At 29.9% G+C, this 27023-nt stretch overlaps 2 protein-coding genes across 3 annotated transcripts; one reads left to right on the top strand and one right to left on the bottom strand.

The window, feature by feature from the left end:
* Positions 1-17805: 17805 nt before the first annotated feature.
* LOC112680724 lies at positions 17806-20418 on the bottom strand. Its single transcript, XM_025550908.1, has 3 exons — positions 20144-20418; positions 18034-18253; positions 17806-17945 (listed from the first exon to the last, which is right to left on the bottom strand). The coding sequence occupies exons 1-3, from the start codon at positions 20210-20212 to the stop codon at positions 17827-17829; spliced, it is 408 nt and encodes a 135-aa protein (XP_025406693.1). The 5' UTR covers positions 20213-20418; the 3' UTR covers positions 17806-17826.
* Positions 20419-20867: 449 nt separating this feature from the next.
* LOC112680723 lies at positions 20868-26759 on the top strand. 2 transcript variants are annotated; one of them, XM_025550907.1, is made up of 3 exons: positions 20868-21079; positions 21143-21392; positions 26489-26759. In XM_025550907.1, exons 1-3 carry the CDS (start codon positions 21023-21025, stop codon positions 26587-26589), a joined length of 408 nt encoding a protein of 135 aa, XP_025406692.1. In that variant the 5' UTR covers positions 20868-21022; the 3' UTR covers positions 26590-26759. The 2 variants fall into 2 exon arrangements, with proteins under 2 accessions (XP_025406692.1, XP_025406691.1); XM_025550906.1 differs by having other exon boundaries at positions 20868-21085.
* The last annotated feature ends 264 nt before the right edge of the window (positions 26760-27023 follow it).

Genomic DNA, 27023 nt, shown 5'->3' with positions numbered 1-27023 from the left:
TGTTTAATAAATCGTTATTGTGTTGAACCTTTCGTTCGCGGCATTGTTGGCGCAACGTGAATATGCCGTGCTGCTGCTGCCCCACTCGGATTTTTTTTTCGTTTGCCCGTGCCCACCAACACGACATCGTGATGGCAAAACGAATCAGTTTTTTTTCGAAGCAGTTTGGTATCGCGTCCGCACCATCGTCGGACACATTTTTAGTGCTGCCCGATGGTTATTTCTTCGCGGAATGCGATTTTTAGCTTATTCATATCGTAGGTTTCTCATCGTCTGCGTGTTCTCTGTTCTATTGTTATTTTGTATGTGAATAATGGTTTTACCGTTAACGGTTGTAGTTGTCGATATCTGTGCAAAGCACGTCAAATACGTCGTTTCAAACTTAATCGTAACGCGTCGTAAATACTGTTTTGAAATGCATTGTATCGTAGTAGTTGTAGTAATCATAATAATTGTTTTGTGTAGGGTTGGGGGGGGGCATGTAATATGTAGAACGGGCGTGTCGAATCGGTTGCACCGATGTGTGTTGCTGCCGTACTGTACTGCATGTTAATCATAATACAATTGAACGACCACGTATATTATTATTAACGACAATTATTTTTGATTATTTCAATTTTAATTTTATTCACGGATGGCAACTAACTATTATCGCCGCACCAGAAAATGGTTTCGTTCATGCTCGTAATATAATTGAACGGTCGACAGAATAAAAACAAATAATAAAAATAAGAAATTAATAAATGCATAGATAGTGAAAATTACTTTTATCACTCTATAGCTTCAATAACAGTGCTGTAAAAACCGGGTGTGCCTCGGGCCTCAAACTATTTATTATGATTCCGGCATAGATGCGGTCGGCACAGTTGCATCAATCTTTTTGATGGCACTTGGGGTCACTATTTTTTTTTACACATCTGCACTGGTTTTACAATACTGACATAATAATAATAAAATTAAACCTATACTATATTAACTTTCCTTCGCACTTTTACAGGTTTAGGACTGACAATCAATATTATTTAATATTTACTGGTATGCTTTAAAGTTTTTTTTTTTTTTAAATATTGTGAAATATTATGATATAATTGTATTGTCTAATGCCATGTAACCTTTTTCTGTCTTTTTTCTCCCAAGTTTAAAAAATGTCGATCAAACAATAAGTCTCCATGCTGAGCTTCTAATTTAAGAAATTTGTATAGAGTTAGAAAAGTTGGTCGAGGTCTATTAATTTGTTTATTCAATCTGCTGTTCCAACCTTCAACAATATTTTTCCTGTGTCTTTTGGAAGCAATTCCATATATCTTTGGATATTATTGCATTTTCGAGCCACTGTTCTACAAAATAGTCTTGAAATGTCTAAGTTTTTCGTTATCAAGACTGCTTTCCATAATTATTAGCCAACCTTCAATATCTTGAAGTGGAATAAGAGCTAAAGCCGAACACATTCTAATATTTAGATGAATCTCTTCATTATCTTTATACTTATCTACCAGTCCTATATTTTGAACTTTACACCATTGAAATTAATTGAAACGATAATTATTGCCAATTATTTGAGTATAAGGAAAACATCTTCAATTGCTTGAATAGTTGCTGCTTCAAAATTAATTTTAACTATATCGGGGTTGAAATTTGAAAAACGCTCTTTTAAAAGTTTAAATAATCGAGAATAAATTTTTTTTGTTTTGTTTGGAAATAATCAGGGCAGATGAGAGGCTGGGGCAGGGAGGGCTAGAGCCCTAGGGTCCGTACTTCCGAGAGGGCCCGTATTTTTGGCCTTGTGTACTATGTTTTTGTAATTATGTATGTACAAGTGGTCTTGGTCAAACAAATGCAAAGGGATAGAGGCCCGGAACCCTCGCAGCCTCGGAGACCTCCTTTCAAAAGTTCTCGTTGGCCCTGGAAGTAATACAAAATTTACTGGAATCACATTAGTTGCATTCGATGTGCTTCCAATATTTACATGTATTGTATATATTTGTAGGAATTGTTTGCTTCAACTTTTAAAAGCCGTCAAAAAAGAAATGTCTATAGATATGTACGTACAGCTTATTTTCTCTCGGAAAATCAATAATTCTTTTTTCAACGTTATTGTCAAATAATAAAAATTGGTAATTGTTACCAAATTGTGAAATATTATCAGGTACAATTATTTCTTCTTTTGAATTTTGATTTAATGTATTACCAAGTGTTTTTTTTTTAATCCTATTTAAAGTTGTCTTAGCAGAAGCGTATGTAGGAATAGCAGTAACATCAGCCTTTTTGAAATTAAGGCGATATTTCTTGATGAAAAATTTGAGATGCCTAAAAAGGTCAAATGCTCAAAAACGTTTGAATGATAAGGGGTCTCATGGTTTTGATTTGCACACGGGCCTCGAGTGTTCGAGTTATGGCACTGTTCAATAATTAGGTGTATAAGATAAGTATATTATATACGATGAAAAAAATTGAAATATACGATGATTGCTGTACACTCTTATTATACCTACTTTTATCATGCATTGTACATTATATTTGTACTGATTTGCCCAACGTAAATAGTTAAAATGAAAATGAACGTGTTATCTTTTTTCAGCTAAAATAATAATTATTATATAACACTTTAGTAAATACATTTTTATGCATTAACTCTTTTGTTGTTAAATTTAGTCGTCAAAACCGAATACTTTGCACTTGTGAAACGTTTGTGAATTTCACAACTAATTATGTATTTACCTACTATAAAATCGAAATTAATGATTTACTACGATGAATCCGTTAAGTGGAAAATATTTTTATATTTTATATTGCAGAGTTATCGGTAAATGTCCCAAATCAATGTCAACTGTATATATAAAATTACTTATCCTGAATGATTCATCATCGCCTAGCTGGAACCACTGAAGCTATGAGTATAACATTTGGATAGTAGTTTTGTTTTGTGATGTAGACACCCATTAAGAAAGATTTTTCAAAATTCATAAATTAAAAGGGTAAAAAAAGTTAAAAGAAGGGATACAAATAAAAAAATCATCTAGCTGGAACCACTGAAGTTAAGAGTTGGAAATTTAATTAGGAAATTAATTTTATGTGAAAAACCCCTAAGAAATTATATTTCAAAATTCAACCTATACAGGGGATAAAAATGAAATCTATATTTAATTAATTGAAAATTGAAACTGACATTTTGATTAGATGTGCTAAGAGAAAAAAAATATTTTTACTGAAACTACCTTTATACTACAACGATTTTCCAGTTTAGCTTAGACAAGTTCCTGTACAATTTTGTTTTACAATGATAATAAACAAAGCACAAGGATAGACTTAATTTATTACTATCTTATTGTGGTGTAGATATGGAAAATTACTGTTTTTTAAATGGACAATTGTAGGTAGCATTTTTTAGAGTTGGAAGATCTGACCATTTATACGTTTAAACACCACAAAATAAAATTCTGAATGTGGTATACCAAGATGTTTTGATTTAAGTTATTTTATAAATGAGTAACTTAGTATAGAATCATTTGTAAATATTCATAAATAAAGTTAAATTATACAAATTATAATTATAGTTTTAGAATCATTAGAATCATTTTTAAATATTACTACTATTATTATTATTTTTTATTTATAATTTAGCTACTACTAATATTGAGCACTTGATCAAATTAAGTAAATTAAAACAGTTAAGAATTTAATTTAGAGAAAGCAAAAACTACACACGGACGAAGTCGGGTAATTGAGCTAGTGAATTATATAAAGTTAGTATATTATGTCTCCGTATTGGCCGACTTCATTCAATAGTTAAATATTATAATCAGGGCCCTTACATACAATCTTGGGCCTCTGTACTAAATGTTTATCCGGGCTCTTTATAAAACTTCCAAAAATACAATTTACTATTTATATATATATATATAACAGTTTTAGGAATAATATTTGTTTTTTCATTATACCAATTCAAATTTAAGATTCATAAGCATTTTAACATTAATAATGTCTATTTTATTTTTTTATTAAAATATTATTTAAATTAAAAAAAAAAAATTATAATTATATTTTAATTTAAATTTACTATATTTTTTTTTAAGTTACCATTTTATTTTTCGGGCTTTGAGTTCAGCGAACTCAGTAATGAAATCGACAAAATTGATTGTCGAAGCCAATCCATTCATTTCTAGGTAATCGTTGGTTAATCCGTATTTTGAACTATCAAAATAACTAAATATATATATATATATATATATATATATATATATATAAAATGTTATTTTACAATACTATTTAATGTAAAATAAGTATTTCTACTAAAATTTCAAAAATTACAAATAAATTTCAACGGGTCTACGGGCCCTTAAAATAGCCGGGCTCCTGTACTCAAGGTCCATCAGCCCCCTCCTTGTGGGGCCCTGATTATAATATAGTATATTATATATTTTAATATGCAATTGTATCTATATATTTGATCTAAAGGTTGTACTAAACAATGGTATTAAATATCAATATTTATTTACATTTTGTAATATAATAAAACGTATAATATGTTGAAAAATAAAATTTGTGTTCACATCGTTTTATGTTACATAAAATAGGATTTATATTAATGAGTAAAATGTATACGCAAGTGATCATATTGAATTATTATTTGATTATTAATTACATTTTACATATGTATTTTCATTATTTTTATTTATGCTATACAAGCCTGTAAAATGAATGTATTTTTTTTATATATATAAAAAAATCTGTGTAAAAATAAGTATTTTTGCCGGTTTATAAAAATCGATTAAAAACGTTGATAACAAAAAATTATTAGTAGTTTTTGCCGTATCGAATAAGATTAAATTTGGCTTTGGATAAATTTTAAATACTCTCTCACCATGTTGATTCATTACTGGATCCAACACTAGCCACTTGGCTTCCATCGTATTCATTGAGCGCATTTGTCGTCTTCAAAATCCGTGTCGTGTTGTCCGATTGCTTAAGTCAGGGATGGGTAAGTAACAAGAAGGCCAATTTTTGAACTTTAAAATCTGGTAGGCCATAGTAAAAAAATGAAAAATGAAAAATGTCATTGAAATTTACCAAGAGCATTTATTTTCAAAAATTTAATTTTACGACCGAACCATTACAATAAAATAAGTGTCTAACACCTATAGCTATGTTAACTATACTTATCGATTTATATATATATATTACACTTAGTAATTTATTGCTTAAGCTGGAGTTCAATGATAGACAAAAATATAATATCTACATTTTACGATCAACGTGATAAAATTAAATACTGATAAACACTAAAACGTGATGAAGTGATTCGAAAACGTAGCACAGGTCAGAAGAAAAAGGTACGCGGGCCGCCAGTCGCCCATCTTTGACTCACGTGAATGTTATGCATTCTATCGATTCAATATCAAAAATTACATCGCTGTACGTTGTGCCGTATGTTGCGCCGCAGTGCTGTTCCGACGATATTTCATACCGATACGTTGTATTTTATTGCGGCGCACAGTCGTTGGTAATAGCGTTGATTTTTGAATAATATATTATTATTCTACAACCAGTGGCAACAGTTACGACCAGTGTGTGTGGTGCGAAACTATGTACTCGTTGGGTTACTTGTTCACGGAGAAACAAATCGCCCGCGGCCGTGAACGCGACCCGTCTCGCGTCGAGAGCAGAATTTTACCAGCCGAACGGTGTAAGAAAAAACGTGGAGGAAGACGAGGTGCCATCCGAGCGCGTGTAACACGTTGGTGGGGTGTGCAGGGCGAGGGAAAAGGATAAGGGAAACGCGAGTTGGCGAGGACGGAGGAAAACTGCGGACCGGCCGCGCACGTTCACACGTGTTATGTACGTAAATACATACTATAATATATATATTTTTTATTCCGATTCACCGCGTACAGCAGGCATTGCTTCCGTTGTCGATCACCTTCGCGAAAATTGCTGAAAACACCGCGAGCTTGTTGCGCAACAAACCCGCCCCGCGGACCCGAGCAGCGCTCCCGCCCCGGTTCACCCGAATCGTGCTGTTCGCCCAGACCTTAGGTATTTGTTCCTGCGAAGCGGATGGTTGCCGACGGTTTTCTACGACGCCCGTGAAATCTGCAGAGGCGTGTTCGGCGGGTAGGTCCGAGTATACCCTGAGTTTGACCCTTAAATATGTACCTATACCCAAAATCAAAATATGTATGGAAATTATGCGTTTTTAAATTAAAAACAAGAATTTTCGTATTTTTTCACTAGGGATGATGGGTAAATCATGAACGATTCGATTCACTGAAGCGATTCAGTTAGATAAATAAAAAATGCATTGGTTCAATAACGAAGAATGAATCGGTTCATTGGGGACACTGATTATTTTATAGAACCGAAAGTAAAAAGAGATTCAACAATTCAATCTAGCCCGTGATTAAATTTTACTTTATTTTAATGTAGTTCGTTGTTATCAGTATCAGTTTTCAGTTTTTGTGAAATCCTGCCATTGGTACCTATATTATATGTGTTTATTTTATTTCCAAATTATTGCAATAGTTCTATGAACATTTTTTTTACAAGACTGTTAAATTCAATTATAATAAGATGGTTATTTTTCTAGTATAATTTTTATTATATTAATTGTTTTATAATCCTCTAAATTAATACACATTCCATACATAGAAATAATAATACGAATAATATTTATATTGGATCCAAAATAAAAACAAAACACATTTTCATCAAAAATATTATGAAACAATTTAAAAAGTTTAGTTTTTTTTTTACATTATGGTGTAAGTCCTGTGCTTTTCACCCACTCCCACAACTTGAACATACATTGGAGGTCTCTACCTAAATAAAACTACTGGGCCTACATTTTTAAGTTTATTACATTTAAAAATTTAAAATATTTCTTTAAAAAAATTGATAATTACTTTGCAGTTAATACACAAAAAATCTAAAGCGGAAGGTATTATTATCAGTATAATATAATCATGTAAATTAAATAAAAATTATACTTAAATGATTCGAAGTGAATCACTGAATTGATTCAACTAATTGAACTGAATCAAGATAATCAATTCATTTAACTGAATCATATTTCCCGTCTTAACACTGAATATGAAATATTGAAATTTGAAGACATCAGTGCATTAACGAGTACGTAAGTGTCCTACGCGTACCTCGAGCGTCAATTATGCGTTGTATGCTAATTGAGTCCAAGGATTATTTTGAGTAAAATATAAAATCAACCGTCCAGAGACCAGACACACAACAGAAGTTATACCGCGTGGCATTAAAAGTATATGTTATTGTCACATTCATTTCAATGTGTGTCTCATATAAATATATATATATATATATATTTAGTTGTGAATCTATTTAATGCTATATATTTAATATTTCAATAACAATTTTAAAACCTTCAACGTATGAATTAACACTGTGCAAAAGTTCTTGTAAATCATATAAAGTTATATATATATGTATAGTGATTGAAGTGTTATACTTGAAGGTGGACAATTCTTTAAATCGCCAAGGAGTGTGCGGTAAATTAACAATTGATTCATTTTCTCTTTGACATCGTAATATTTTTGTCGCTCATGTTGAATTTTCTTTTATGGCATTTTGTCAAATTGTTTTTAATTAATAAAAATAAAAATAATTATTAAAATGTTATGTACCATAAGTTACCATAGCAGTGGTACTCAAATTAATGTAGTCTCACATGCGTGCAAGCAATGACGGGTAAATATTTGAAAAGTTGCTATATAAGACAGAAAAAATAAAAAGCTAAGAACCACCTACGGAGAATTGTCTAAAAAAATAAAACCGATGATGTGAGATCTTATTGATTTGAATATATTATATTCACGAGCATTAACTATTAAAGTAAATATTTTAGTTACCAGTTTGTTACTATATGGCGACTGTCAAATATAATTTGGTGTAAATGTAAGTTTTAGCAATAAAATAAATATCAGTAAAATTGAAATCATCAAAGACCATTGGATCAGTTGTATGTTATCCACTCTACGTTGTACAACTCAATTTTATGGCTTACAAATGAATACGAGTTAGTGTTATTTAACTGTATTACTTGGTTACTATAGAGGTTTTCCTTCAAATAACAACAGTAACATTTTGGTGCTGAAGAGGAGGTCCACAAGTTTACCGAGCTTACCTCTCTTGATATATGCTTATCGAACACATTTGTGAACCAACAGATCGCTCTCTATGTACCAAATCGTTGGCTGCGTTCAATGGCGTTTGAGTTATTGATAAGTTTGAATTTAGTGCTTGATATGCACTCAGTATATTGCGATAAAAACAAATGTACTATTCATAATCGGAAAACAATATAAACAAAACGTTTTCAACAATTTTGTTTGTTTTTGTTTACTTTGTTGATTGTAAAAAGCTATAAACTGTTAATATTGAATTAGTGTTCAATCGGGCCATTCAAAATAAAATAGTAAGTACTAGTTATTAAAAGAAATTATTATATAAAAATAATTCAAGAAACTATTTTTTTATATTTCAGAAAATTATAGAACAATTTGAAACATTCATTATTTTATATCTAATACATATAATTATTGATAAGATTTTTATAATAAATTGTTGATTATTACAAGAAATATTAAAAAAAAAAAAAAAAAAATGGATATTTTTAAAACTGTTTTTGCTTTTTTTATTACTACAATATGAATCTATACAGTACATGTGAAATAGTTGCTTGTAATGTAGCGCATTCAAATTGAACAAAAGTCGTACAGGAGATTGTACGTGTCGTTGTTAGTTTTATCATACCGTCCTTCCGAAATTACTTATTTTATTATTTTTTTAATTTGATTTCGTTGCAGCTGAGTTGAGTATAAGTACAAAATAAAAAAACTTGCAGACCAAACGAATTCAGGTACTTGCGTCCAGTTTGACGTCGATTATCTTATTATGCTGAAACAGTGAATCATCGTACTCGTACCCACCATACTGCACACCGTTATTAATCGAAAAAATGTCATTTTAAAAATACAGAAAAATAAATATTGATGTACTGTTTGTTTTAAATTACACTTTCATTTATTTACTCAATGACACGCACCCGTGTTCACTTTTAGATTACATACTTTTGGTTCTATTGGCTTATTATTATAATTTCGAACCTTTCATTTGCCTTACTTTTACGCGTACGTAAAATTACAATCGCATAGCTATTCGACAGAATTAAAACATCCGCATTGTGTGTTTTGATATATGTTGAACGATCACATTGCCGGACAAAAGAATAAACATTTAGAATTCAAGCAATTGACTAATAAGGGGATTAATGTTTTATTACTTCGGTTTCATTTTTCATTCCGTTTGGGATTAACCGGTTTAGACTTACACTGGGATACAAGTACATATACGTATACTGGTATTATAATATAAGGGTTTATTCGTCAAATGTTTATTGCGAAATTTGATGTATGTACAAACCAAATTGGTTGGAAAATACGCGAAGAGCATCGTAAAGGCACTGGCCGAAAAAGTCTTAAACAATTTTATTTTTTAATAATATTTTACCAGGATTAAACAGCGTATGCACCACAATACAAGCAATTTGTATCATAATGTTAAAATATATATTTGTATTATATTTTAACACTTTTTTGAAATATAAATTTCTTGGGTATCAAATCATGTATTAAACGTTAAGTTATTACTTAAAAGGAAAAAAGTTATTTATCGTAAATCGATAAGTTAATGAAATATAAGTTGAAATAAAAAAATTTATCGCTTAGTTAAAGCAGCAGTACCGAACATAACGTAGAAATGAAACATATTACGTCGAAAAGTAAACATAATTAGCTATTATCTGGTTTTAATTGATTATTTATTATTATTAGTTATAACTCGATGGTTTCGTAGTAGCTTTATGTATTATGCTTGCGTGTTGTGTCCCATAAAATATGCATAAATGTTATTATAAATGATAGTTAAGTATTGTCAAAAATAACATATACATATTATTCAGTTTTGTATTATAATGTTATTTAATTTTTTCATATGACTATACAAATTTAAATTTTTTAATTGATCAACTGTACTATTATAATCTTGTCTAGTTTTAGTACAGCTTAACCCAATTAACTCGTTGACAAATCGTTTGTACTAAGATGAGTGTTTTTGTTTTTGGAATCACTAATGCGTTTTCCGTATGTAACCGAAACAATCGTACACAGTGCCTGTTGTTTATTTGAAGGCAATTTAGACTTATTTAAAGGTTAGCAGGTGGTGCCGATTATTCATGCCGCGAATGTTTTTCAGAGTCATAATAGTGTTGTTATTGTACCTATTACCTATAGTGTTTATTCAAAATAAACAGTCATTAAAGGTACTTTTAAAATGTATATTGAGGATATTGTTGAATACGAGTTTTTCTCGTGCCTACGTAATTTGTTTCAGAATTAAAATATAACCACAAACAAACATTGCGGTGTCTTAGAACACTTGGAAAAAAACATTTAAATTAATTTCACTTCGACAAAATTGAGTGTAAGTAAAAAAAAAAAACATCGACGATTGGTTTAGATTGAACAAACCGTCTAAATACCATGCTAAAAATAGCAATTATGTACCTAATATTTCAAGCGGTTCGAGTTCTATGCGTATCACGTTAAAGTATAGAAAATGTTTCGACCTGCGCGATGAACTCATTAATTCCCTTGAAAACATTACATTGATATTTGAAGATGCAAAACGTTGCATGCCAAGCGGTGAGGTTGTGTAACTTATTGCCTCGGTACACGAACACGCTAACTGCAGTTACCTGTAGTTACCTTATTGCACGCAATCATGTATATCTTAACGTACTGTATCCATCTTTGATAATGATTATGAAACGTTACATCATATCTATACAATTAAGAGGACGTCACACTCGCATATGTTGTCTGATTTTTTTGTCTGATATTTTAATTTTTTAGCTAGTTATGATGTTTTTTATTGTTATATTTTACATACTTATAACACACTTAAAAATTAAAATATTGGAAAAAACCGAGCAACAAAACACAGATAATGTTCTTTCCTTAAAGTTTGACTGTAAGTCAGTTTATTCTAATATTAAAGCTAACTTCACTACATTTGAATCACTGAACGCAAATTTGCTATGTTGTACGTATGTCAGACGGAGACTGTTGTCATGCGGGTGTGACGTCTTCTTAAGAGCTTTCTATATTTCAAACACGTAGAAAATATGAAAAAAAACAATAATTGACGTTTTTTTTTTAAGTAGTTAGTGTAAAATAATATAATAATAGGATATGTATAATAATAATATATGCAAAATAATAATAATAATAAAAAAGCGTATTAAACGTGTTCAACTGTATGTCACTACGAGTATTTTCGTGGACAAACAAACAATCTGGAGTAGCACGTGACTACTATAAAACCATTGGGGTTGAATAATGCAAAAATTGATAAAATGTGATAAATCTAAAGTGGTGCATTGAAATGATCGGTTATTGTATGGTTGTTACTCGCGATGTTGGTCGCATTTCGATAAAAAGCCATTTAAGTCCTTTGATCAGGATATTATAATAAGACGGAATTTCGATTGTGACACCGTAATATGGACACTTGTACATTAAATACTTCATTGTTTCCATGCAATTCTGCTCAGGGCGGCTACAATTAGTTAAACAAGATAAACCATACAGAGTCGTTTTTTGGAACTTACATCATACCACGCCTATCGATTTTATTATCCAAGAATTAAATGAAAACGGATTCACTGCAAGACAAGTTGTAAATGTAAAAAATAAAATAAAAAAACTACCGTTACCCCTATTTTTCATAGACCTTGAACCTGACCAAAATAACAAAGAAATATTTAAATTAACTTCAATATGCTACACCAAAATTAAAGTTGAAGAGCCACACCCCCGACGCCAAATAATACAATGTCTTAGATGCCAAGATTTTGGTCACTCGAGAACATACTGTAATCACGCATCTTGATGCGTGAAATGTGGGGAAAACCACAATACTTCTGCCTGTTTAAAATCCATCGACCAACCACCAAAATGCGCACTATGCGAAGGACAACAGCCAGCAAGTTATCGAGGTTGCATTGTGTATAAAAATCTACAACAAAGACACCAGAAAAATAAAAATAAAATTAACCAAGATTTCCAATCTGATATTAAATTATTATGTAACAATAATCCCATACCTGTTAAAGAGGTCTATTGCACCACCCTAAATGATAATATTAATACTAATAATCAGCCTCACACTCAATCATACGCAGATGCCTCTCGTCAATTTAAAAATACAAAAATCCAGGAACAAACCACAAATTATTTTTCCAAACAGCTCACCTCATTCCTAGATGATTTTAAATTAATTATTAATCCACTTATTTCACTTCTCACAACGGTTATCAACAAACTTTTAATAAAAAATAATGAATAACTCCACCCAATCCCATCCCTCATTAAACATTTTACTCTGGAACACAAACGGTGCCATTCAACACAAACATGAACTTCATAACTTATTATTCGAAAAAGAAATTTATATATTCCAAACTCGACTCCCATAAAAATCCTCTTATAAAAAATATGTCCTCTCACGTTCTACCTGAAAACCCAAAACGACGTTTAAAAAGGAACTGATCCCGTGACCTATTATAATAAATTGCCAAATTACAAATTATGAGGGTGTTGCCAATGGGCCTCTTCCCCAATCATGCTATTCATGCCATTGTTATTCATAATATTTATCATATTTACTTATTGTTTTTGTTTTTATGTACAGATTGTAAATTTCTTAAAAAAAAAAAAAATTAAAAAAAAAAAAAAATATGGTTTTTACTTATTTCTGTTGTGCGGCATGCATGAAGTTATCCGGTTATCGGCTTATCGCACTGCACGACAGTTATACGCGTTACATAAAAACAAACTAATTTTAGTTATATAATATTATCATTTTAATATTTGGAATATAAAAACAAAAAAAATTAAATTAAAATCTCAAATTACAAATTTATTAATACAATTTTCTTTCATTATTAATAATGCAATATTTATTACGTCGGCACTCGGTATATTAGGACCTATTTAAAATTTTTAAAAATTATTAATTTAAGTATAATATTTTATTTAGATAAATTGACACAGATAACCATTAAATTCATCTAGATAAGATAATATATAACCACTCATTTTTTTATATGGATAAGATAATTAAATAAATAATATTATCTAGATAATTCTCAACACTGTTCACAACATATTATACAATAAATATATTAAAATGAAAAATACACACAATCGCATTGAAAAATGAGCATGAGCGTTTGTTTTAATTCCTTGTATAATTAATTATAATTTTATATTTTTTATCTTTTCAGCAGGCAACTGTATCTTATCAGCAACAAGGCTTCTTTTTTTTACCACATGCTTAAACTTTTAATTTTAAAGTTCCTGACCACCCACCCCCTAAAATAAGATGTGGCCATTGCTACACCTTATGTATGGGTTCGGCGCCACTGGAAATAGGAGTAAATGACCCTACAGACAACTGTCTATTTGCAATTGCTCGTATGCTATCAGAACGACACGATAATAATAGTATATTCGTATTGGTATAATAATATATATATATTGGCTGGGAGAGTGAAAAAAAACGGAGTACCTACTTCAAAAATAATAGTTACTGATCAATCATTGGCTTCTGTGATGAATCGTTAAGATTTTTACTTAATTTTCAACACTCAATAAATAGTTAGAAGCATGTTCATTATTAGTAACAAATCTAATGATATACCCACGTGCATGATTCGCAATGATTTTAATCATGTTATGAAGGTAATAAGTTCTTGGTATGGAAAATAAACAGCAACGTGAATAAAAAATGTATATTTAAGATCAATTGGCTTAATAATTTCGTCCACTAATTTTGAAGGTATCAAAAAAATACTAATACATATTTTTGTAATATCTTCAAGTGAAACTAGTGGATTTAATCAAAATAATAAATTTACGGATTGTGAAATGGCAAGATAATATTTAAAACAGAGGATAGCTTCCCACAGCATTGTTAACGATGAAGCGATTAATTTAAAATATAACGATGAACAAATAAAATTAGAAGATACTTTATTGATTACTGAAAACAAATATGAAACCATTGAATTGCATGAAGAGATTAATGTGATATATTAAACATGTTTACTTGAAGCTAAAACAAAAGGAGATTCTGATGATCATAATAATATGTAGTATGATCGAAAAAACTTAATAATTTTTGTAAATTATTACATTGTTGATCTGCTGTAATGTCAACAATTTTTAAATGTGGGAATTTAACAGAAAGAAGCGCAAGTAATGAAAATTTTTTTATGGACCTCAAACGGAGATTTGAGTTGGGAGTGATGTATCCTAGGAAATATAGGAATAGAAAAAGGAGTTGACTATTAAGTAGAAGGGAAGGACAATTGAAAATTAAGTGGTTGAAGTTGCAAATTGTGACTTTGTAGTGTCAATTACATAGTGGAGAAGAATTAAGGGAAAGCTTGAAGGAATTGTGAGATAGTAAGCTGTGTCCAATGCGAAGGTGGGTGAATGCGACAATTAGGTGCCTTGGAATGTTAAGACTTTTGAACCATGGAAGTCGAAGGATTACGAGGACAGTGTGCTTGTGTGATGAGGCGAAATTGGGTGGTAAAGAGGACCATTTGGATTGCCAAGCGTTATGTAGAAGTTTACGGTGAATGGAAAAGAGATCGAAGGCAGGTAATTTAAAGCTGGGAATTTGTTTCGAGAATTTCGTCGAAAAATCCAAATGGTCAGCATGCTCATTTCCGGTGATAACGACGTGATTGGGAGTTCAAAAGAACTTAACAATTTCACTCTCTAAGCTCAGACGGAACGCTAAGTTTTGATAATGTACACTAAGGGAGAGAGGCAAGAACTGAAAAAATTAGAGGAGATAGCAAGTATGCAAGTCGGACAATATGAGAAAGTTATTGGAGTCAGGTGTGTTTCTACTAAGAATTTAAAATTTTCAATGTATAGACAATTAAAATACGGGAATTGAATTATGACTATATTAGTGTAGTATTGTTTACACGCTCTGCAAATATAAGTGTTTTATGTGACGATAAACATGTATTTGGAGATGGTATTTTCATATTGCCCAAAATTATATACTTGACTGTATACCATTCATATTTATCAAAATAATTTTTACCTACCAGTAGTACTTTGTTTTTTAGAAGATCAACATACGTCAATGTACACAATAAAGTGGGAAACACTTCAAAATCTTTGTACTCACATTTTTAATTGGCAACTTATTATTAAATAATTTCATGTTGATTTTGAAAAAGTAGGACATAACTCAATTTCCAATGTTTTCCACAGTGTAAAATTGTGTGTTGTACATTTTATTTAGCTCAATCTTAATTTCACCGACTAAAAAGTAGTAGTAAATTATTACGGAAGTATAAAAATAATAATTCAAAGGCAGGTAAATGCTTTAAATATTTTATTTTTAGTTAGCCGTATTTACTACCAGAAGAAATAGAAATAGCATTTTCAAATTTAATAGCTATTGCTCCATTTGATGGATTATACTTCTTTGATTATTTTTTTGTATCATTTATATTATCTAATTCAAACTTAAACATATCGCTGTGGACATTAAAATCAGATGATAAATCAAGAACAACAAATGCAGTTGAAGCTTTTCATAGTCATTTTAATAATTAATTCTACAATCCTTATTCATATGAGTACCAAATTATTGATGTTATTTTAAACATTCAATCAAAAACTTAAATTAAATTCAATAAAAATGAATGTTAATAATTATCTATATAATAACTATCGTCGGAAAGAAATGTTACAAATAATTGAATTACTTAGAACAAATGTGTAACCCCTTTCAAGGTAAGCAATTGAAATAATTTAAAATAAATATAAAAAAAATGACAAAATTAAATTACTATAATTAATTATATATATATTTAACATATAGTATACCAAAACCAGATTTTTAATCACATCAAGTTGAAATATTCACTGAAAGTTCTAAGTCTATATAAGTGGGAAAATAAAAGTATGCCCAAATAACTGTTTGCATTAAAAAATCTGTAATTTTACTAAATATAATAATTAATATAGTTATTAATTTTAGTAAATGTGCGCAAACCATGTGTGTCCGCTCAGGACAGTTTTCACCAAACTATTAAAACGCTATACGCATACTTTGCCGCCACTCGGCAGCATATTGTTTTCAAGTTTTGGTGACAATGCGTCACGATCGTGCTCTTAGTGCAGGATCCGAACACGTAACCTTATTTCAGATAATTAATATATTAGATGCTTCACTTTGATAGTTCTACCGCGACTAATTTATTTACTCTCTTATTTGCGTACAATAAGTACCAGCGTTTCTCTTGGTCACACGTACGATCTCGGTGTTTCTAAAGTATTTCGAGCTCGAACTGATTTTCCGAAATCAAGCCAAGGCTTTGAATTCAAATTAGTTAACTCGATCCATTTTGCCTCCAGAGAAACTCATTAAAAATTCAATATTCAATGACTAGCGGATGTTTAACAGACGTAACACGTACAGTTCAAATATAAGCCAACACCCGGATAATTGAACTCTAATGAATTTCGTGTCATGATGTTTTGTACATTGTGTTTCATTCACCATCTCAAGTATTATGTTCAAAACTCATTAATACACTTCTTTTTTTTATTTTTATTATATAAATTATCCACGGAATCTGTGGCCATTGAACGCATTACATTTTTAGATATATTTATATATACGTAGGTATTAGTATGATTACATAGAATAAGATTTTAATATGGTACAGATAGTAAGAAGAGAAGAAAAAGTAGGTATAAATGAATTAACGTATTGTGTGTTAAAAAGGTTTACACTTTATACATAAGTTTAGTTTCTGTTAGGAACTGAATGAGTTTGGAAATTATGTTGAATTCGGGGTTGAGTATTTTCACTACGTGATCTGATATTTGGAATAATTTTTCTCTTTCTTTATCATAAATGTTGCATTCAGTTAGAATGTGTTTAACCGCGAGGAAGATTCCACAACACGTACAAATAGGGGAGGTCTTCTTTTTGCATTAGATGAGAGCGAGTGAGGATGGTGTGTCCTATTCTGAGACGGTTGGTGGAGGTCTCGTTAAATCTTGAGATGTTGATACAATGTTTATACAAATTTAATGTTAACCGTACGAAAACTGTCTTCAGAGCTAATTGTATTCAATTATTTCTAGAAATACCATTTTAAACGGAATAATTATTTCAGTGAATGCATTAAATAATTGTATTTTAGACTTTGAGTGAAGCGAGGAGTGTATTTTGTATTAGATCTTTATAAAAATTAGATTTCACAAAGAATTATTACCCACAAACTTACTCAAATAACAGAACACTTAAAAATTAAGATGATTTTCGTGAATTAAACAACAAAAAAATATCAACTTGAAGTTATCAATGTATAATTTTTTATTATCTATAATATTACAATTCATCATAATATTAATAGTGTGTAATATATTAAATAATATTTTAAACTGATCATAACATTTAAATAGTTCACAGTAATTTTACTGTTTATATATTTTAGTGTTTATGACAGTTTTCCAATGATATAATAATGTTGTGCAATAAAATGAGTATAATATATCGTAATGGAACGATTTTATGATCCATTACAAATAAATGAATCATTTTTTTATCGTTCTACGCTTAAATTATATAACAAAGAAAATAAAAATTATAATAATTTTTATTTTATATGCTGTTCATACTTCTTATATAATTTTATTGAATTTTTTTGTCTGTCTTATCACCATTCATTATTATCAACATTAGTTGTTTTTCTTCATAAAGATCTTTTATATTATTATATCTCAACATATTTTCTTTTATCACTCTTTTTACTGAAACAAAAGAAATTGAATAATATTAATAACTGTTAATTAAAAAAAAATAAAATGAAATGCTAGTTATTATGCTGATTAAACTTACTATTGGGTTTTACCATCCTGTCGTATAACTTGTCAAGATTCTTTTTGAATTTTTTATTATTCATAGTTCTATTATCTATACATTTTTGTATTATAGAGGCGACGTTTAGTAACATTTTTTCAAGCTCACTATCGGATTGCTGGCCATTTCTAGCATTGATGGCACTATTCGCTTTGTATCCAGTACTATTGGGTACATCAAATGCAACGTTTTCACAGCTCTGAAATAATTATAAACGATTAATTTCATCTAGAATTAACTATATGGATTACTATAACAAGTTAGCTATAGTTTATTAAGTTTTTGATGCGATTTTCGTTAAAACCTATTGCATTAGCCATAGTAACTCGGCATAACGAAAAATTATCTATAGAACATTTTTCGTTTTATATACAAGACATTATTGTATAAAATAGAAAAAAATATATCGTCCATTAATCAGATGCAGAAATGTAAGCTAACGTACACAGTTCTATAACAGACTGTTACCAGTACATCGCTATGCTAGGATAATATTCTCTACTGTATTAATTATTATTGTATTTGTGGCGTATGATTTGTAACTATTTCCAAGAATTGCATTGAAACATAATTACATGTGATTTTTTTAATTGAGCCAGGGGGAATATTCTTCTAATGTCTAATGTTGATTTTCCAGTGAACACGATCGCGAACAACTTTCTAGAGCTGTAACGAAAAGATAGTAATGATTTCTCGAAGACTATAGAGGATTATCTATTTTTTCTTTTTTTTTCTATATAAGAGCTTTTAGTAAGAACTATTATAGCTCAACAATTATTGAATTATATAAAAAAAGCTAAACTAATTAACTATGGCAATTGTACAAAATTAGACATAATACATCAAACAGAAAATTACAATAACTTTAAATTATAATTAAATAATAATTTGTTGTCATAATGTGATTGAGAAAGTTATATTAGTAGGGGATATAATCGTTGAGAGAAATTTAAAGCGAACGTAATTTATTGAGATCATTTAATATACGATTATTTGGTTTATAATATGATTCAAATCGAAATCATGCTTCAGACAATTATTTTTTTATTTACAATGAATAATTATTCAAGAGCTAATATTCTTGCTATGAATCAAAAAATTGTACGTTATTCAGCTATGTATGTTAGGTACTCTAAGTATACTTGCTAAAGATTTGTCAACATTTTGATCTACTGCGAACAGCAAGTGAAAATAATGTTTCGTCATAAGTAATGATTATCGACTTCATATTATGGAGAACGCCATTAATGATAATACTAATATTATAACACGGTATTTCGCATGAGTGGGTCGAGATCAAGCTGAAAAAACTATAAATAATTACAATCTCATCTGTGAATCGTTTTCGTCAAACATGCTATTTATACGTCTTAAAATGTAAACATATTAATGAGATATGACTTTTAAATGTAATGAAATATCACCGAACGTCATAATTGAACACAAATCCCTCTTTAGGGCTTAATTTTGTTGATGCTTATTTCAATAGTTGTGTATCAAAACGTTGCGCAGATAATGACAAAAAAAGATTAAGGGCCGAATTGGTGCGGAAAAGTCGTTGTGGACAAACGCGAATGCGCGATACTGTTATTTGACTTACGGCATGGAAAAAGTGTACTGAACCAACCGAGATAATACGTCAGTTGTATGATTGTTATAACGCGTCCAAATCGATTGAGTATAATTGTATAATTGTACAAGGCGAATAATGCAATTTCAGTGAACTTTTTTTCTGTCCAGTGGGCCTCGGGAACGGACGATTTTTCCATCCGCCACACATGGAAAAAATATAATTTCGCAATACAATAATAATATGATTGATAAACGACGAACGTACGTTTAATCACAATAAACTTGATTGTCGCGGTAGTAAAGACAAGATGAAAAATATTGACCTTGCAAACACGTCCGGCGGTTACTGGAAAGACGACTTTTGCGCCCGCCGCAAAAAAATAATTATTAAAACGGGAAACATTACGAGGAACACCGCGCTCGAATTCTGCGACGTGACGGAAGACTTGTCTATCCTCCCTCGGGGGTAGGAAAATTATTAAAAAAAAACAAAAAACGCCGTTCGTCGGATACTCACCGTGTGTACCACTGCACACGCGAGGACTAACAGGACGACGAGTCCTCGTGTACCGTGGTCAACGTTCATGTCGGCGGCGTTCGCTCGCAGGCCTAGATAGTGTATAAACACCGTGTTGTGCGCAGCACTGCCAAATGAACTCGGGGGGTTGAGAGAAAAGGGAACCGGTGCGTGTGCTTTTCGGAATGAACGGCGCGGAATTCTCGCGAAACGCGTTCGGGTCTTAACGATTGTTCGGTGGACAAAATGGGCGTCATGAAACAAATTGCGACGATAGTAAATTTTTTCGCTTAATTTTTTCTCTCTCTACCCGCCCTATCACCCGTTAATGATGGTTAATTGCGCGCGCGGCAAGTGGCGCTTTCAAAGCCGTCGATCCGCGCATCTGGGCGTTGCGCGATTTCGTTCAATCGGTTCACGGCAAACAATACATGGCGAATCGTCAGGAAAACAATCGGTCAAGTGCTTGTTAACCCTGTGCACCGCAACGCGTTCAGTCGAAGGGCGTATCGCCACCGCCCCAGCCCGCGGTGTCCCGAGGGAAATAACGATTTCGCCGCATTCGAACACGTTGGAAAAAATGTAATCGTGGTGTTCAAACACCTCTGCACCCGTACGTTTTTTTCTTTTTTCGTTTTCTATTCAAATTGCCTGACGAACGTAATTGCTCGCAGTTTTTCCACGTATTATAACGCATCGTCGTCCTGTGAACATATGGTCGCAATTACGTCGAACAGTACCCGTTGGCGGCGTACTCGTCGTCGACGGGTAAACGTTGCGACGATTGTTTTCCAAACGTATTCGACTTAGCGTTTCAGACCGTCATCGCATTTTGGCATTTCATATTTCACGCGTAACGAGTTCACCGCCTGATGCTTGATGATGAAGGCCGCGGCGTTAATGTCATGCATAGCCATCACGTTGAGTGTAGCGATGGTAAAAGTAATGTCATTTTTTTTTACGTATTTAACGGTGCAAACTGCATGCTTTTGTACATAGGACGTATGTGGCAGCAAATCCGTGTCGAATAAGGAATTAAATATGTGGACTGTCGATAATAAGGACATGGGTGTTCCGAACATGGGAATCCAACAAGACGAAATAAAAAATAGCTTAAGAAAAACGGGAAAGCTAGATGAATTGGGTGATTTGCTCGAAGTTGTACAATACATTATCGTCGACTCTCTCAACAACTCCGAGTTCCGATCGTTTATGATCAAACGTTTCTTGCATAATTATACTTCACAAGGTACGTTTCTAGACTTTTAAAATGTTGTATTGGTAATCGAATGAAAGTGTTCAGTATTTATAATTAGTACGACGAATAAGCTTATATGGTATAAATATTTAAATATTATTTCACTATACGAGGATAAATCCGAATTCATCGAGTTCACAAAAATATCATGTAATTATTGTTCAAGCAAGCGTAACGTAGTAAATTGTCATTTTTACAACGTGAAAATATTGATTTCAATAAGTGGATGTGATATAAAAGGCATTGTAAACGGGACTCAATTCATCTGCATTTGCAAGCGACCATCTAGGGAAATTCTCTTAGAATACTAAGAGACTAGGAGAGAGTGGTGTTTTAAATTTAATTAAATAAATAAATATTTACAATTAATAAAGTAAAATTAAATGTATCCTAATTAAACGAATTTAATCGTTATATGAAATATTGTCATTAGATGGCTGTTTTTATTATAAGCCCTTTCAGCAATGCATTTTTTCGTATGAAAACCTATTTTAAAAACAATTACAGATCAAATGATCTGAATGAATTCACAAATTACATAAAAGCACTTCGTTTATCAATATCTCTATACCACCGTTATCTATAGATGCTAGTCTATTCTCCGAAACCTCTTAAACAATTTCAATTAATTTTATATCAATTGGGCTTACTGCTTACCATACGACATATTTGAATAGTAAAAATCTTTTGAAAGTGATTGATTTGGGCTTACATTTAAATTCACAATATTTCTAATAGTTGCCAACCTTAGTATTTTTACTCTTTATTTTCCTTGGTGGCCAAATAATTAACGAATGAATTACATTAATTTATTAGATTTTTAGTTAGTACTTCATATTATATTCGTTGGAATGTTTTTATGATTCCTTTATTGTTGTGGATGTCGAGTACTGCTGTTTCATGAGGTTATAAGGTATTATGGTTGTTATGGTAACGTATGGATTATCTTAAAAAATAATTATCGGTTAATTTTTACTTTTCGTGAAGAAGATTAATTCCAGTCTTGGTCTATATCGTAAACGAATCCCAGTTTATGGTTAAACACATTAAACTTAATATAAAAAACTATAAACACTTGGTTATACGCTAATGAGATTCGAGTTTACGATACAAGATTAGTTGGGTTTCAAGTTATTTGATTAATATTCAATAATTCCATGTAATACAAACTTAAAAGTCATAACATTTCAGAGAAAATACAGTTAAATATATAAATAACAATTTGCAATTAATTATTTTAATTGTATTTATATTTACAACACATAAGTGATCATAATTATTTTAAGTTTAGTTAAAAAGATTTTATGTTTATTATAGTTATTACCATCAACAAAAATTTGATGTTGAATTAAAAATCGGAGTATTTGACAAATGGTATATTTATATAGCAATTAAATACAATATATTTATTCATATTGCACATATTTTAGGTTTATAAGGTACGAATATTATTTAATGTCATACATCTGATAAATTCACTTAATAATATTGTGATATTGTTTAATATTTGGATGATAGTATATTTGTATGGTAATATTTAAAAAAAAAACAAATAGAATATGTCAAGAACAAGACGAAAAAAAAAACGTTGAAATTAAAATAGACAAGAAAAAGGAGGATATATTTACATAATTCTTGGTTACTGTTAGCAACACAAGAATAATGATTTAGATAGTCGATATAATATAAATATATTACAATATTGATCCATTAGCAAAATCATACAGTACACTTGATTGGACGTATATCATGTATATGTATGATTTGCTATACTAATTGACCGAGTAACATTTGAATATTTGATTAAAATGTATACTTTACATAGAGGGGTTACGAACATTACAATAAATGAACCCTACATTAAATTTACTAAAATATGTATTATATACGTCTGTTTTGCACGATAAAGCAAAATATACATTCGGGTAGTTTTGAAAAAAAAAATCAACTCCAACGTACAGAATGATAAAAATGACATAACCAACAGTTGATTCAGGTAGAAAGAAAATAAAAACTAATAATTGTAATAGAATCGTATCATATCTATCCATGTGGCATACTTCTAGGGATAGGAGATAGATTGAACGCATTTTTAGAGCTGAATAAAAAAACTTATTGTAGTAAAAATAAATGAAATTGCGATCACAATTTTGTTTTATGGCCAGAATAAATTCATGATTTTCTAGATTCGTACTGTTACTGTTTATTTATTTAGTTACGTGACTAGATTCTTTGGTAATTATGGTACATATAATGTTAGGAATGAAAAGTTAAATAACAAACAAATAACATTTGTCAATGGCATGAGAATAAGATAATTAATGAGCGACTGAGGATGTTAGGGTTATATGACTTTTTTAGATGTATTTTTTCATCGTCTCCCTTTCCAGATGAAAACTTAAATTTTCCGTAATTGAGTTGTGGGGAAAAAAATAATTTTTTTGTTAATATTAATAACGTATATTGAAATAAAATGTTTGTCTAATAAAAAAAACAATAACCTTCGGACAGTATTTTCGAACATTAATGTATTTTGAAAAGTAAAGACTGAATGGGTCAATATACTCACATTAACGAAATTAAATTATTTGAAATAGATATTATATTAATCTATATACTCGTACATTATTAAAATTTTGATTGAGTTGTGGTCGAAATATCGTTTTGGGTCTTATTCGGTGATTAATTGATTGTATTTAATTAGGTTTAAACGAAAAATTATAATTGTATTTCTAAGGTGATATTTTCAATAATATTCTGTTGTTTATTCGTTGCAAAGTATTAATTTTTTTTTGGTTATTGATGTTTCAGCTGGTTTAAATTTCAACAGCTGAATTGTATAATGGTCAAAAATGCATAAACTGAATTTCCCTATACGCAAAAAAAAAAAAATCGTTCATTTGTCCATTCTATGTTTTTCTAGCGAAATCAAACGAATGATACTTAATATTGTACTGTAAATTCAGTATAGCTATTTAGTATATTATGGTATTAAAGGAGACTTAGATAAATCTGGTTTAGACAGATTTCTGCATCGGTTGGGTTTTGTTTTAAAATAATTTCACTGTTACATTCACGTACATGTATGATACATGTGCAAGTATTATATAATATAGTTTGATGCTCATCATCATCATCATCATTATCATCATCGTCGTAGTCGTCGTCATCAAGTCCACACGTGCGCTTTGTTATCAAATGCAACCCTCATATAAATGTAAATCGCTGTTGATATTAAGTCACGTTTTCTAAATAACAAACAAAAACATTAACAAATTTGTTAACTGTGACTATGGGTATAAAATCGCAACGCTAAATCCACATTATGAATGTGAAATTCGTGCATATATCGTTACCATTTGTCATCACACTGTTCCTCTCTCAAAATCGAGAAGAAAAATCAAATGCTTTTTAACTTCCCGATTATTACACCAAATACGTTTGCTCAATTTGTTAGACGAAAAATGTATAACTTATCTTATCCATATAATGAAATATAAAGATGTAATATCAGAAAAATAAAAATAAAAATACCTCTATTAAGTATGAAAAAAATGGAAAAGAAATAGAAAGCTAAGATTAAAATATTTAACGGTCGTCTTGTTACATTTATTTCGTTGTTGGACCATGTTGTGTCATTGATTTCAATTGTAAGTAAAGCTAGATAATTATATTGGTTAATCAATACATTTTTAAATGGTCTTTGGATTTTATAGAAATTCTTCGTGATGGTTTTGTGATATATTTCCTTACAAATGAAATTTTTCACAATAATTATGGAAATTAAAAAAAAAAAAAACGGTCTACTGAACGATTTGCATTTAATTTTCATTCGACTGAGTAGTATTCTATACTAAACTTTATTGCGAAAAAAAAAATCATTGTAATACCAAATACTTTCACGTTCTATCTGGAATATAAAATACAATCATTCTGCATTTCAAAATGTGCTCATGTATTCTAAACATTTATTCAAAACTTGGAATACTTATTTAAACGAATAGGTGAAAATTATTTTAAATAAATATTTGAATATATTTATATATTTATTTTATATATTTAACCAATTCATTTTTATTATTTCATGGAATTTTCAGTACCTTTATGGTTACTTGTTTAAATCTTCCAATTTGATTCTACGCTGATGTGTAAAAAATATTTTTATCGATTCAACATACGTATTTGTATATTACTTTCTAAAATAAACGGGTTTAAAAACAAAATGTTTCACAATTTTTCATCGAAAACTTTACAAAAATAAAACCATGCACACAACAACATAACTACGCTTTGAAGTTATCTTTTTCGTCTTGTAATAAGTTTAGCGAAGTAAAAAGGTGTAATTAAATTATTAAAAGTAATAAACTATTTAATTCAGTTATAAACATTGAATATTTAAATAGATTTATTAAATTCGCTCAAAAGTGGTAAATGTTATACTTTACGTATCGATTGGTGATGTTATTTGTGATTTTAAGCGTTTACTCCAAGCATTCAATATTTAGCTCCCAAAAATTTTAGATGAGCTCTTCTTAAAAACATAATGCCAAAATAATTTCTAGTTGAAAAATTTTATACAACCCATCCATAGCGAAAAATAATAAAATTCTACTATATAGACACAATATTGTGTCTAAATGAAAATTTAATAACAACAATAAAATTTATTTAAAAAACAAACAGATGTTTGTTCAAATTATAATAAAATTATTATGTAAAATTTTTTCTATTCACAATTAACTTTATTTTTCTAATATCTATAATTAGGTTCACTTTTCATGGCGTATGCGTAAAATTTGGTAAGGAACCTTAAACCGATACTTTCACTAAACCTCATTCTACCAAACTTTTAAAATTTGAAATCTGGTTTGAGATTCTCATGGTTTTTAATAAATAATATAATAAAAACAAATTTTAAATAGTTTTTAATAAAATAAAAAAATCGAAAAAGTTTATTTTGCGATTCAAAGAGTGATATTTTATCTACTACATTTTCTTACCACATACCTGTACATGCATTACTGAACTGATCCCAATTACTTATCCTTTATTTTATTATTTTATAATTGGTAATTTTTATTTTACAGCTTCTAGTTATTTGGATAAAATAAAGAAATTAAAAAAGAAAATGAATCCAGTAGCAGCAAACGCAGATGATGAGAAAGATAGAGCAATGAAAAACTATTAATAACCATAGGTATTATAAAATTAAAAAAAGAGTAAAGTAAATTGTAATGAAAGTTATGTTTAGTAGCATTAAGCGATTCAAAAATATAACTGCATATATAATATAATGTGCAAAATACTGTACGATTGGTATCAATATGAAATAATATATTATTAATCATCATTTATTGATTTATATTTTACTTATTTTGCACAATACCATCGGTTATTATTTATTGTATGTTATAATCCAGATTCATCTAATATTTGATTATTTGATACAACATATTAAAATGTAGCAATAAGCTGAAAATTACAACCAAACATTTTAGTAAAATGTATTATGTATTACTTATATTGTACGTTGATATTTATCTAAATGGTATTATAACTTATTTCACTAATTTAATAATTCCTCTTAACAGTTCAATCAAGCGTATTTTTATTTAAAAATAC

The sequence above is a fragment of the Sipha flava genome, unplaced genomic scaffold, assembly GCF_003268045.1.
Source record: "Sipha flava isolate LNK unplaced genomic scaffold, YSA_version1 179_pilon_pilon, whole genome shotgun sequence".
Lineage (NCBI taxonomy): Eukaryota > Metazoa > Arthropoda > Insecta > Hemiptera > Aphididae > Sipha > Sipha flava.
Note: the sequence above shows the minus strand (reverse complement) of the source record. Positions and strands in the feature narration are given on the sequence as shown.

Bases quoted from the DNA above. Each gene is read 5' to 3' on its own strand.
- LOC112680724 (XM_025550908.1), bottom strand. From the start codon at position 20,212: ATGAACGTTGACCACGGTACACGAGGACTCGTCGTCCTGTTAGTCCTC. The intron at 18,254-20,143 runs GTGAGTATCCGA...TAATTATTTCAG, and splicing joins CGTGTGCAGTGGTACACACG to AGCTGTGAAAACGTTGCATT. The intron at 17,946-18,033 runs GTAAGTTTAATC...CTTTTGTTTCAG, and splicing joins CAGGATGGTAAAACCCAATA to TAAAAAGAGTGATAAAAGAA.
- LOC112680723 (XM_025550906.1), top strand. From the start codon at position 21,023: ATGATGAAGGCCGCGGCGTTAATGTCATGCATAGCCATCACGTTGAGT. The intron at 21,086-21,142 runs GTAATGTCATTT...TTTTGTACATAG, and splicing joins TGAGTGTAGCGATGGTAAAA to GACGTATGTGGCAGCAAATC. The intron at 21,393-26,488 runs GTACGTTTCTAG...TTTATTTTACAG, and splicing joins GCATAATTATACTTCACAAG to CTTCTAGTTATTTGGATAAA.